The 12,734-nt window shown below is 38.5% G+C and overlaps 1 protein-coding gene and 1 long non-coding RNA gene across 18 annotated transcripts in view; one reads left to right on the top strand and one right to left on the bottom strand.

Moving 5' to 3' along the window:
* The window catches only part of LOC110344294 (uncharacterized), a 34,028-nt gene extending 29,856 nt beyond the window's left edge, over window positions 1–4,172 (top strand). Inside the window, exon 4 of the long non-coding RNA XR_002386778.2 lies at window positions 170–4,172. This is a non-coding gene — a long non-coding RNA (uncharacterized LOC110344294). The remainder of the gene's footprint in view (window positions 1–169) is intronic.
* Alkbh8 (alkB homolog 8, tRNA methyltransferase) overlaps window positions 1–12,734 on the bottom strand; it is a 118,292-nt gene that overhangs the window by 30,631 nt on the left and 74,927 nt on the right. For all 17 annotated transcript variants that reach the window (XR_015451557.1, XM_087212149.1, XM_013076618.3 and 14 more), the window contains one exon: window positions 4,166–4,317. Coding sequence is in view for 16 of the 17 variants with exons in the window: in XM_087212149.1 (XP_087068275.1) it covers window positions 4,166–4,317 (152 nt within the window). In the remaining variant the exon portion in view is untranslated. The remainder of the gene's footprint in view (window positions 1–4,165; window positions 4,318–12,734) is intronic.

The following is a 12,734-nucleotide window of genomic DNA, read 5'->3' on the forward strand; positions in this document are numbered from 1 at the left end:
GCAAACCCAATGGAGAATACCACCAAGTAGAGATAACACAGAAAATTTCTAATTTAAAGTCTCAAATTAATTTTTAAGTTGTTCCTTGTTATCTGTAATAATAGCTAATACTAATCGTATATTCTTGCCTGTTTTCTGCTATGCTATAATTTGTTTGTCTTCTGCCAAGGTCTGTGGCATTTATGTTGTTACAGGTACCATCCTAGGAATAAAAGAAGAAGTAGTATTTCAAGAGAAACCACAGACAAGATTGCAGCAATAAGGAGAAATCACATGACAGGAAAGAATTTGGCAGCAGTTTTCATGGCTTTGAGATTGGACATAAAATACAATTATTCTCCTTAAATATAACTAGATTATGTCAAACCTTGAGAAAGCCTAACCCCATGAATGGGCAAAGCAAATGCTAAACACTTTAAATGGATGTTTAAAATGATAGCCTCAAAAGCTTGAGGGCTCTGAAACATACATGTGGAAATACACAAGTTATATTACATTGATTATATTAGAATTACAAGTATACCACAATATATATTATAATTATCCTAAATTAATCTTAGTAAAATTTTATTGTCTTGAAAATTAAAAACATCAAAGGTGTCTAAAGGGAGGAGCAACTCTTTTCACTTAAAAAAATCTGCAAATTTTGACCAAAAGTATATAAAAGATGACCTTAAATTTTAAAAGGAAATCTTACTGATCATCAAAGAAATGTAAATTAAACCTATAAGATATCACATCACATCTGTTAGAATAGCTATTATCAAAAAGGAAAAAAATAACAAGAGTTAGCAAGGATGTGGAGAAAAGAGAACCTTGCATTTCTGTTGGCAGGAGTGAAATTAGACAGTCATTATAGAAAATGGCATGAAAGTTCCTCAAAACACTGAAAACAGAACTACTATATGATCCAGCAATCTCTTTGGTGGGTAACAGATACCCAAAGGAAATGAAATAAATATAGCAAAGAGATATCTCCATTCCCACGTTGATTGCAGCACTAGTCACAATAGCCAAGATGAACAGTCTGAGCGTCCATCAACAAGTAAATGGATTTTTAAATATGACACAGCCTAATACTGTTTATTCTTTATAAAGAAGAAAACCTTGTCACTTGCAAAAGCGTGAATGAACCGGAGGACATATGCTAAGGGACATATGTCAGGCACAGAATGACAAATACCACATGATCTCATTTACAAGTATACTATAAAAAAATTGCCTCAGAGAAACAGAGAAGAATGGTGATTACCAAAGGCTGAGGATGAAGGTGAAAGAGTTTTGGGCAGATGCTGGTCAAAGGACACAAAATTTCACTTAGAAAAATAAATTTAGCTGGGCATGATGGCGTATGCTTGTAATCCCAGCACTTGGGAAGCTGATGTAGGAGGATCGCCACAAGTTCAAGGCCAATCTGGGCTGTATAGTGAGTTCAAGGCCAGCCTAAACTGCATAACGAGACCTTGTCTCAAAAACTAAACAAAAAAACATCAAAAAATAAGTTCAAGATATATTTTTATAATATATGGTGACTATAGTTAATAATAATGTATTATATTCTTGAAAATCACTAAGAGATTGGATTTTAAATGTTCTCACTACAAAAAATTCTGTGATGCTAATTACAGATGCACATTCTAACTCTGTGATGCACATGCTAATTAGCCTGATTTAGTCATTTCACACTGTATACATATTTCAAAAGCATATTGTATACAATAAATAATCTTCCGTCAATTATAAAAACTGTAAACCGAAGACCCAATTGGAGCTTCTTAGAGTTTCTGTTACATTTAACAAATGTCCATAACTAAGAAACATTTGCATTAAGAACACTAGCTTATCTCTTGTCTTAGTCACCTTCTCGTTGCTGGAACAAAATACCCAACACCCACAACTTAAAGGAGGAGAGGTTTATTTTGGGTCACAGTTTAATTCCATTGTCACCTGGCTCCAATGAAGGAACAGGATGGCAGACGTGCATGGCAGAGGCAAAGATGTTCAACCCATGGCAGCCAAAAAGCAAGAGCAAAGGGAGGAGCAGGGGAGGGAGATCTACCCTTTCAGGTCATGCCCTCGAGGATTCACATCCAAGCAGGCCCCACCTCCTAAAAGCACATCTGGTGACTGAACTCATCAATGGATGAATCCACTGTTGAGTATAGTGCCTCATGATCCAATTACTTTCCATACACATGAGAATTCCAGGAGACATTTTAGATCTAAACTATAACAGTTTTCCAACTAGACTTAAGTACCTAGAAAACAGAAGGTATATTTTTCTATACTTTATGAGGTTATGAGGAGTGTTAAGCACTCATCAAACACTAAATAAGCATTTCTTCATTTTAAAAATGTCATTTTAGGGCCGGGGATTTAGCTCAGTGGTTTCACTGCCTGCTGCGCAAGTGCAAGGACCCAAGTTTGATCCCTGGTACCAAAACAAAACAAAACAAAGTCTCCAAAAATGTCATTTTAAGGCCTCTAAGACACTCAACAAAATAAGCAAAAACTTATTTTACAATTCATTACCATGAAGATATCAAATACTGAGATTTCAAGTTTTCTAATACAGTAACATCTAGGAAGCACAATAAGGGTTTTTAATTCAAAATGTTTTTAAGATTATTGTCGGGAGCAATGCTACACAATTTTAGGGAAAAATCATTTGGTTAGCCTAGTTCTCCTGCCTACAGCCCAGCTATGGCATTCCGAGATATAATTCCAGTTTGGCCTCCAGTCACAACTGAGACCTCAATGATCCGGTGATGCTGTGATTCTCCAGGACAAGATTACACCAGTTGAAGACATCCTGGGAGGAACAAAATCTTCATCTACTCAGTTCCTCATTGTTCTTTGATTGTTACATCTTGTTTACACCGATGTACTGAACTCTCACAAGTTGTTTGTTACATCTTGTTTCTCCCGATGTACGGTAAACTGGGGGCTTTCCTCTTTGCCGCCCAGAGCAACACTGACCAGACCCAAAGCTCAGCTTCTTCTCAAAGTCTTTTTTCTACCTTTCCTGTAATTTGCCTTGTGTGGCGGTGGCTCACAGGAGACTAGGACTTACTGCAGAGGTTCTAGTAAGGTCCCCTTTCCCTGTTCCCTACAGATTATGACTAAATTCAAAAGCTGTTGGTAGTTATCACCTATAATGGAAACCTCCAGGATATAAAAAGGATTTTACTAGTACTGCCATCATAAAATATTACTTAAAAATGAAAGAATGTTCTGTTCAGTGAGCCCAAGAAATCCAGGGCATGATGTACTTGTATACACGTGGGAGACCGGATAAGAAGATTGAGGCCTAATTGGCCCCCTTGGTGAACACTAAGAAGAAAGGTGGCATGCAAGCATGTTGACAAGCTTGCAGGGGAAAAGTAAAAACTGCTGAGATCCTACTGTTTGCCCAGACAAGTACCATGGAGGGTGGAAGACAGATGAATCCTGTGTAACTCTTAACTGCTTGTACCAGTATCTGAGTGAATAAAGCCTAGGGGCATCAGTCATTTGGGGCTCTCTGTCGAGCGAGACAAGAGCCCCCTGGCCCTCCACATTTTAACCTGATTCTGTGTTTCTTTATTTTTCATCCTCGTCACTCCTTGATCAGGTTTGAATGCATAGGCTGATTCCTACATATACACAATTCAAAACAGTATCCTCTTGACAAGTTTTTCAGCAGTTCCTTTTAGTCCCTTCTAGGGACTAAAACTGACTAAACAATAAACAACTGCTTATTGCCCTAGAGTCATCTACTATAATGTCAATTTGTCATCTCCAACTTCCCTGTGGAATTAATAAAAAGTAATTTTGAAATGTGGCAACCAGCTTCCAACAAAATCTATTTTGGTACAAGTGATATGTTATTGTCCTACAATTCTAACACTGTTAACTATTACGTCAGTGAAAGTTTTCTTGGCACCCAACTATGCTAAAGAATCAAGTTTGGAGAAAACAAGATGAAAAAATTGCCTTCTAAGAACATGCCTTCAAAGAATACAAATTCTAAGGGGAGACGGTTCAGAAAAGTATATCAAAAGTACAATGAAGGCAGAATATAGAAAATGCCAGTAAAGAAGTTAAAGCTCTCCTAGACACTGATGAGATCTTTTTTATACTAGGTTTACTCCATTTTATGGAAGAAATGAAATTATATACTTACTACAGGTACAAGGCATGTGCCTCACTTTCCTAAATGTAAATGATGTTCGTATTCCCCTTTTCCTTAAAGTTAAATCTCCAATGTCACTGGTGATAATCCCACTTTTGTAATCCTCAGATGCTTGAACAGTATCAAATTTTCTGGGTGTGATTCTAAAAACAATAGGCAAAATAACATTCAAATTTTATAAAAACATTTAAAGTTTTTCAAAAATATTAAGGCAATAGAGCAAATCTAGAAGAATTTATTGAAAATACATATTAGATTCCCTGAATTCTTGGGCTCTTGGGAAAAAGTAAAGAAATAGAAGTATTTAAAGCAGTTATATTCAGAATAATAATATATCAAATGAATATACAATTAACAAATTATTCCATCCAGGAGAAAATAAAATAGTAACATATTCAATTAATAACAATTTCTTAAAAGAACAGATGGGGCAAAGAGGAAACAAACAGGTGGTAAATTTGAATCCAATTTCAGTAAATAAATTAAATATGAAAGGACTAAAATATCCAATTAAAGAACAAAGATTGCTGGACTGGATTTTAAAAAATCAAAACCAGCTACATAGTGACTGCAAGTGACACACCTGAAATATAAGCACAGAGACTGGTTGAAAATAAAGGGATAAAGTGAAATCTACTTTAGGGCAAAGATATCAATATCAGGAAAGAACAGATAATGGAACCAAAAAGGTTCAAATACTAAACTATGCAATATAGATACATTAAGTAAAATAAAAATCAAACAAGAAGAAAAAATATTATTGCTGACTATAAGAAAACTTAAAGAGGATTCTAGGAGATAGATCAAATTTCTGAATGGGAAAAAGGAATTATTGGGAAAAAATATTCTTTTTAATGTTCAACTTACGTGCTGTGACATGCATAGATACAAGTGTACAGTTCAATGATTTCTGGCAAATGTATACACCTTTGTAACCACAAGAATCAAGAACACTTCAGGCTTCCAGACCGTCATACCACCACTCCCAGCGCAGAGGTAGGGGCTTCGGTGCCGCAGTACCACCACTCCCAGCACAGAGAAAGGGGTTTCTGGGCCGCTGTACCACTGCTCCCAGCACAAAGGAAGGGGCTTCCGGGCTGCTGTACCACAGCTCCCACCACAGAGGAAGGGGCTTCCAGGCCACCGTACCACTGCTCCCAGCACAGAGGAAGGGGTTTCCAGGCACCGTACCACCAGTCCCAGTGCAGAGGAAGTGGCTTCCGGGCCACCATCAAACCACTCCAAGCACCGAGGAAGGGGCTTCTGGGCCACTGTTCCACCACTCCCGGTGTAGAGGAAGAGGCTTCTGAGCCACTGTTCCACCACCCCCAGCGCAGAGGTAGGGGATTCTGGGCCACCGTACCACCGCTCCCAGTGCAGAGAAAGGGGCTTCTGGGCTATGGTACCACCACTCCCAGCGCACAGTAAGGGGCCACCAGGCCGCCGTTCCACCGCTCCCAGTGCAGAAGGGACTTCCAGGCCGCTGTTCCACCACCCCCAATGCAGAGGCAGGGGGTTCCAGGCCACTGTACCACCACTCCCAGTACAGAGGAAGGGGCTTCTGATCAACCGTACCACTGCTCCCAGAGCAGAGGAAGGGGCTTCTGGGCCGCTGTACCACCATTCCCAGCACAGAGGAAGGGGCTTCCAGGTCACGGCACCACTGCTCCCAGGGCAGAGGAATGGGCTTCCAGGGCACCATATCACCGCTCCCAGCAAAGAGGAAGGGGCTTCCGGGCCACTGTACCACTGTTCCCAGCACAGAGGAAGGGGTTTCTAGGCCACCGTACTACTGCTCCCAGCTCAGAGGAAGGGGCTTCCAGCCCATCGTTGCACCGCTCCCAGCCCAAATGTAGGGGATTCCGGACTGCTGTACCACCACTCCCAGCACACAGGTAGGGGTTTCCAGGCTGCCACACCACCACTCCCAGAGCAGAGGAAGGGGCTTCAAGGCTGCCATACTACTGCTCCTAGCACAGAGGAAGGGGCTTCCGGGCCACCGGGCCACCGGTCCTAGAGCAGAGGTAGGGGGTTCTGGGCCACCGTATAACTGCTCCCAGCGCAGAGATGGTAAGCCACACGGGCGTCAAGAGCATACACCTCCACACCTCCTCCCCAACCCCCCCACACCCATCGAAATGAGAAGACACATAAACAAGTCTCAAAACCAGACTTCCAGATCACCTACAGCAACCCCAAAGGGAAATGAGATGGAACACTCTGATACTCAACCAACTAGACTCCCTCAACTGGCAATAAAAGAGGATCTGGAAAAAGGGAAATCAGAAATAATTTCTCAGATAACAGCAGAGATTGTGCTCATAGCACAAGACATGATTAAAAAATCTAGAGAGGAGCTGAGGAAAATAATGGAATCCCAACATAGGAAACAAATGGAATCAATAAAACAGATGCAAACAGATTTCCAGGAGATTAAAAACTCCACTGAAAGTCTACAAAGCAGAATGAGCCAATGTGAGGACAGACTTTCAGATACAGAACATAAGATTGCAATGACTGACTAAGAAAAGAAAAATTCCTTCAAAATTGTAAGGGACCACGAGAAATCAATCCAGCTGCTGGACAATGCAAAGAAGAATAACATAAGACTGATTGGAGTCAACAAAGAAACAGGAGAGAGTCCAGATGAAATAAAAAAACTGTTCACAGGGCCAGGGTTTTAGCTCAGTGCTGCCTGCTTCGCAAGCACAAGGACCAGAGTTCTATCCCCAGTACGAAAAAAAAAAAAAAAAAAAAAAAAAACTGTTCACAGAAGAGCTGAGGATTTAGCTCAGTGGTTCTGGCGCCTGCCTAGCAAGCACAAGGTCCTGAGTTTGATCCCTGGTACCAAAAAAAAAAAAAAACTATTCACAGAAGTGATGGCAGAAAACTTCCCAAGAAGGGGAAAAGAACTTGACATACAGATAAGTGAGGCATATAGGACTCCAAATAGCCTTGATCAAAAAGGCTCTACACATAGTCATGTAATTGTTAAGATTCAAGAAGCTCAACAGAAGAACCATGTTCTACAAGCAGTTAGGGAAAAGAAACAAATCACATATAAAGGAAAAACCATCAGAATCACAGCAGACTTCTCAACGCAAATCCTCAAGGCAAGAAGAGCTTGGAGTGATATATTGCAAGCCCTAAAGAAAATAGCCTCCAACCCAGATTGATGTACCCTGCAAAACTATCCTTCAAAATGGATGGATAAATAAGATACTTTTATGACAAAGAGCACCTTAGAACTTCATGAAAACCATACCCACACTCCAAAAAATTTTAGACAATATCCTAGGAAAAGACAATGAGGATTACAACCCCAGGACACACAGCAGAATGAATCCATAGGTCACAACAAGAAATTAAATGTAAAGGGGGAGAATCCAACAAAAAGAAAAAGAAATGACAATGATAAGTCAATATGTGTCAGTTATAACCATCAATGTTAATGGTCTCAATTCACCAATCAAAAGAAATAGACTGGCAGAATGGGTCAAGAAGCAAGATCCAACAATATGCTGCATACATGAAACACTGAATTCAAAATGAAACTCATAGACTGAAAGTTAAAGGGTGGAAAACAATACTCCATGAAACGGGAACCTGAAAAAAAGCAGGAGTAGCTATCCTCTTTGCAGATCAAGTGGATTTCAAACCAACAATGATTAAGAGAGACAAAGAAGGATACTACATCCTCGTAAAGGGAACAATCCAACAGGAAGAGATGACAATCTTAAATATACATGCAGCAAACGCTACTGTGCCCAACTATATAATACAAATACTAACAGGCATGAAAAGTCATATATGGATTAATACAATAGTAGTGAGAGACCTCAATACCCTACTGTCACAAATAGATAGATCAACTAGACAAAATATAAGTAATGAAATAATAGAACTCAATCGAACTCTTGAACAAATTAACAGATGTTTACAGACCGTTCCACCCCACAAAATCAGAATACACATTCTTTTCAGCTGCACAAGGGTCACTCTCCAAAATATACCACATACTCGCTCATAGAACATGTTTAAGTAAGTGCAAAGGAATTGAAGTTATCCCTTGTATATTATCGCACCATAGTGCAATGAAATTGGACACTCATATCAAAAGAAACCATAAAAATTTCATAAACACATGGAAATTGAACAACACACTTCTGAATAACCAAACAGAGAGAGCCCAGTTAAACAACCTCATGCTGAACCTCAAGCTTCTAGAAAAAGAAGAGCAAGACAAACCCAAAGCTCATACAAGGGAGGAAATTATAAAGATCAGAGGAGAAATCACTTCAATGGTGACGAAGAGAACGATACAAAAACTTAATGAAGCCAAGAGTTGGTTCTTTGAAAGAATAAACAAAATTGACACACCCTTAGCCAATCTTATCAGAAAAAGGAAAGAAAAGGCCCAAATCCATGCAATTACAAATGAAAAGGGTGCAATTACAACAGACCCAGCAGAAATCCAGAGGATCATCAATACCTACTTCCAGAACCTATACGCCAATAAGGTGGAAAACACAGAAGAAATGGACAGATTCCTAGATACATATGAATTGCCAAAGTTGAACAAAGAAGACCTAAAAATTCTAAACAACCCAATATCAACCAATGAAATTGAAAACATAATTAAAAACTTACCAACTAATAGAAGCCTGGTTCCTGATGGCTTCACTGCTAAATTCTACAAGACATTCAGAGAGGAACTACTGCCACTACTGTTTAAACTCTTCAATGAAGTTGAAAGGGAAGCAATACTCCCAAATTCATTCCTGGAAGCAAGCATCACTTTGATCCCCAAAGTAGAGAAAGACCCAACAGAAAAAGAGAACTATAGGGCAATCTCACTAATGAACATAAATGCAAAATTCCTTAATAAGATATTGGCAAATAGAATGCAGAAGATCATCAACAAGATCATATACCCTGACCAAGTGGGATTCATCCCAGGGATGCAGGGATGGTTCCACATACGTAACTCTATCAATGTAAAAAACTATACCAATAGAGTCAAGGACAAAAACCATATGATCATCTCAATAGATGCAGAGAAAGCATGACAAAATCCAACACGCATTTATGATAAAAACCCTACAAAAAATTGGAAGAGATGGTCTCTACCTCAAACTGATAGAAGCCATCTATGAAAAACCAACAGCCAATATCATACTAAATAATCAAAAACTGAAATCTTTCACACTAAAATCAGGAACAAGACAAGGATGTCCACTATCACCACTCTTGTTCAATATAGTTTTGGAAACATTAGCCACAGCAATTAGACAAGAGAAAGATATAAAAGGAATAAAGAGAGGAAATGAGGAAGTCAAATTGTCATTATTTGCAGATGACATGATACTTTATATCAAAGACCCACAGAACTCCACCAAAAGTCTTCTAGACTTAACCAAATTCAGTAGAGTAGCTGGATACAAAGTCAACACACAAAAACCAATAGCTTTCCTCTACATGAACAGCAGACTGACTGAGACAGAAATAGGGCAAACAATTCCATTCACAATAGCATCCAAAAAAGTGAAATACCTAGGAATCAACCTAACGAAAGAAATCAAAGACCTCTTCTCTGAAAACTATAGCACTCTGAAAAGAGATTGAAGATGATATCAGAAAATGGACAGACATCCCCTGCTTCTGGGTAGGAAGGATCAACATAGTGAAAATGGCCATACTTTCAAAACTGCTATATAGATTCAATGCAATCCCAATTGAAATCCCAGTAGCATATTTCACAGACCTTGAGAAAACAATCCACAAATTCATTTGGAACAAGAAGAGACCCAGAATAGCAAAAGCAATTCTAGGTAATAGAGACATGGCAGGGGGTATCCCAATCCCCAACCTGAAACTATACTACAAAGCTACTGTGATAAAAACAGCATGGTACTGGCAATGAAGCAGGCTTGAGGACCAGTGGAACAGATTAGGAGATGCAGAAACAACTCCAGACACACTCAACCATGTCATCTTCGATAAAGGAGCCAAACACCCTCACTGGAGGAAAGATAGCCTCTTTAATAAATGGTGCTGGAAAAACTGGGTTTCAATTTGTCAAAGATTAAAACTAGACCTATATCTCTCACCATGCACTAAACTAAAATCAAAATGGATGAAAGATCTAAATATTAAAATAGAAATTCTGAACCAGTTGGAACACAGGTTAGATAGAACTCTTGAAGACATTGGTGTAGGAAAAGATTTTATGAACAAAACCTCAGTTGCCCATGAACCAGCACAAACAATCAACAAGTGGGATCTCTTCTTATTAAAAAGCTTCTGCACAGCAAGAGAAACCACCAGCAGTGTGAAGAGACAACCCACAATGTGGGAAAAAATCTTCACCTGCTCTTCCTCAGACAAAGGTCTACTATCTCGAATCTATAAAGATCTTAAAAAGATCAGACCTCCCAAATTTAAAGACCCAATCCAAAACTGGGCATCTGAGATGAACAGACATTTCTCAGACAAAGAAGTAGAAATAGCAAATAAATACATGAAAAAATGTTCAACATCACTGGTCATTCGAGGGATGCAAATGAAAACAACACTGAGATTCCACCTCACTCCAGAGAGAATGGCTGCTATCATGAAATCAACCAATAACAAATGCTAGTGGGGCTGTGGGGAAAGTGGAACCCTGTTCCACTGCTGGTGGGAGTGTAGACTGGAGCAACCACTATGGAAATCAGTATGGAGATACCTCAAAGAACTAGGACTGGAAGTCCCATTTGACACAGCTATGCCCCTGCTGGGTATCTTCCCCAAAGAATTAAAAGAATCATACCACAGTGTTATATGTGCATCCATGTTCATAGCAGCACAATTTGTAGTATCTAAAACTTGGAAGCAACCCAATTCCCCATCAACTGAAGACTGGATAAAGAAAATGTGGGTTTTTTAAAAATAAAATGGAGTACTACTCAGCCATAAAAAATGAGAAATTAGAGTCACATAGCTAAATGAATGCACATGGAGGTGATACTCTTAAGTGAAATAAAAAGGACACACGTGTAAACACTGAATAGTTTCTCTAGTGTGAGAAACTGAAAGTGTAAATAAGGACTAAAAGGTATAATAGATATTGTGAAATAGGAAGAAAGGGGGCAAAGGGGAAGGGGAAATAGGAGGGGTAAGGGAAAGGAAAGAAGGGAATGGAATTAATATGAGAAAATGAAAAGATGGAAACAAAGTCTTTGTAAATAGGGAGGGATGGAGGGGTTGAAGGGAGGGCAGGGGAAGGGGGGAAAATAAGAACCAAGAGAGATTATGTAAAGGTGCAAATTTCCAATGATGAATGTCATTACATTGTACGCCTAAAATGTACCAATAAAATAATACTAAAAATAGTTTTTGCTGCCTTAAGAAAAAAAAAGAACATTTCAATCACTCAAGAAAATTCCCTTGTGCCCCCTTCAATCCTTTCTCATCTTGAAGAAATCACTGTTCTGATTTCTATCAGTGGTTTTTCCTGTTGCTGAATTTCATAAAGTTAGTATGATTTTGCATTTATCTTTGTCCATGTAGTTATATTAACATAATGATTTTGAGATTCATCAATGTTGTAGTTAGTATCAGTAGTTTGTTGTCTTTTATTATTAAGTAATATTTCATTGTATGAACATAAGAGAATTCATCCAAAACCTCTCGTCAATACTTTTTTGGTGCTTCCAGTTTGGGACTATTACAAATAAGGTTTCTGCAACACTGTTATACACATATATTTTAGTTATTTTCAGATAAATACCTAAGAGTGAGCTTAATGGGTCATAGGGTAAGAAATTGCCATTTCCCAAAGTGGTTATACAATTTTACATTCCAATCACCAACAAAAGAGAAGTCCAGGCTACTTGACATTCTCATCAACATTTGACATTGTATGAGTTTTTTACTTATTTAATCGAAAGTCAAGTGGCATAAAATTAAGTCTTTAACTCACATTTCTCTGATGACTAATGATGTTGCACATCATCTCATGTGCTCATTGGTGATATATCTGTCTGTCTGTCTATCTCGGTTCAACTTAATTCATCAACTATTCTAGGGAAGATGGCCATGGTTATGTTCCTCATCTGATGCAGAGTTTGTGAACGGAAGCAAAATTTTGCCAAATGCTTCTGTTTTTCAACCAAATTGTTCGCGAACAGAAGTATTCATGAACCAAGGCATCATATTTTATATATATATATATAATATTTTCTCCCCATTTATGAGTGCCTTTTCATTTTCTTAATTGTATCTTTCAATGAACAGTTTTCAATTTTGATGAGGTCTAATTATTTTTTACAGTAATGTTCTGAAATCTTTAAAAACTAGCTATCCCCAGGTTTTGAAGATATTCTCTTGTATTCGCTTCTAGACATTTTACAGTTTTTACTTTTATATTTAAATCTATGATTTACCTCAAATTAATTTTTGTGACAAGTATGAGGTAGATCAAAGTTCATTTTATTTCCAAGGCTATTCAGCACCTGTCAAAAAATTTCCTTTCCACGTTTCATAATATTGGCATTGTAGTCAAAAATCATCTGACCTT

Source organism: Heterocephalus glaber, unplaced genomic scaffold (assembly GCF_053883595.1).
Source record: "Heterocephalus glaber isolate CG9 unplaced genomic scaffold, H.glaber_assembly_v1.0 deba00001429, whole genome shotgun sequence".
Lineage (NCBI taxonomy): Eukaryota > Metazoa > Chordata > Mammalia > Rodentia > Bathyergidae > Heterocephalus > Heterocephalus glaber.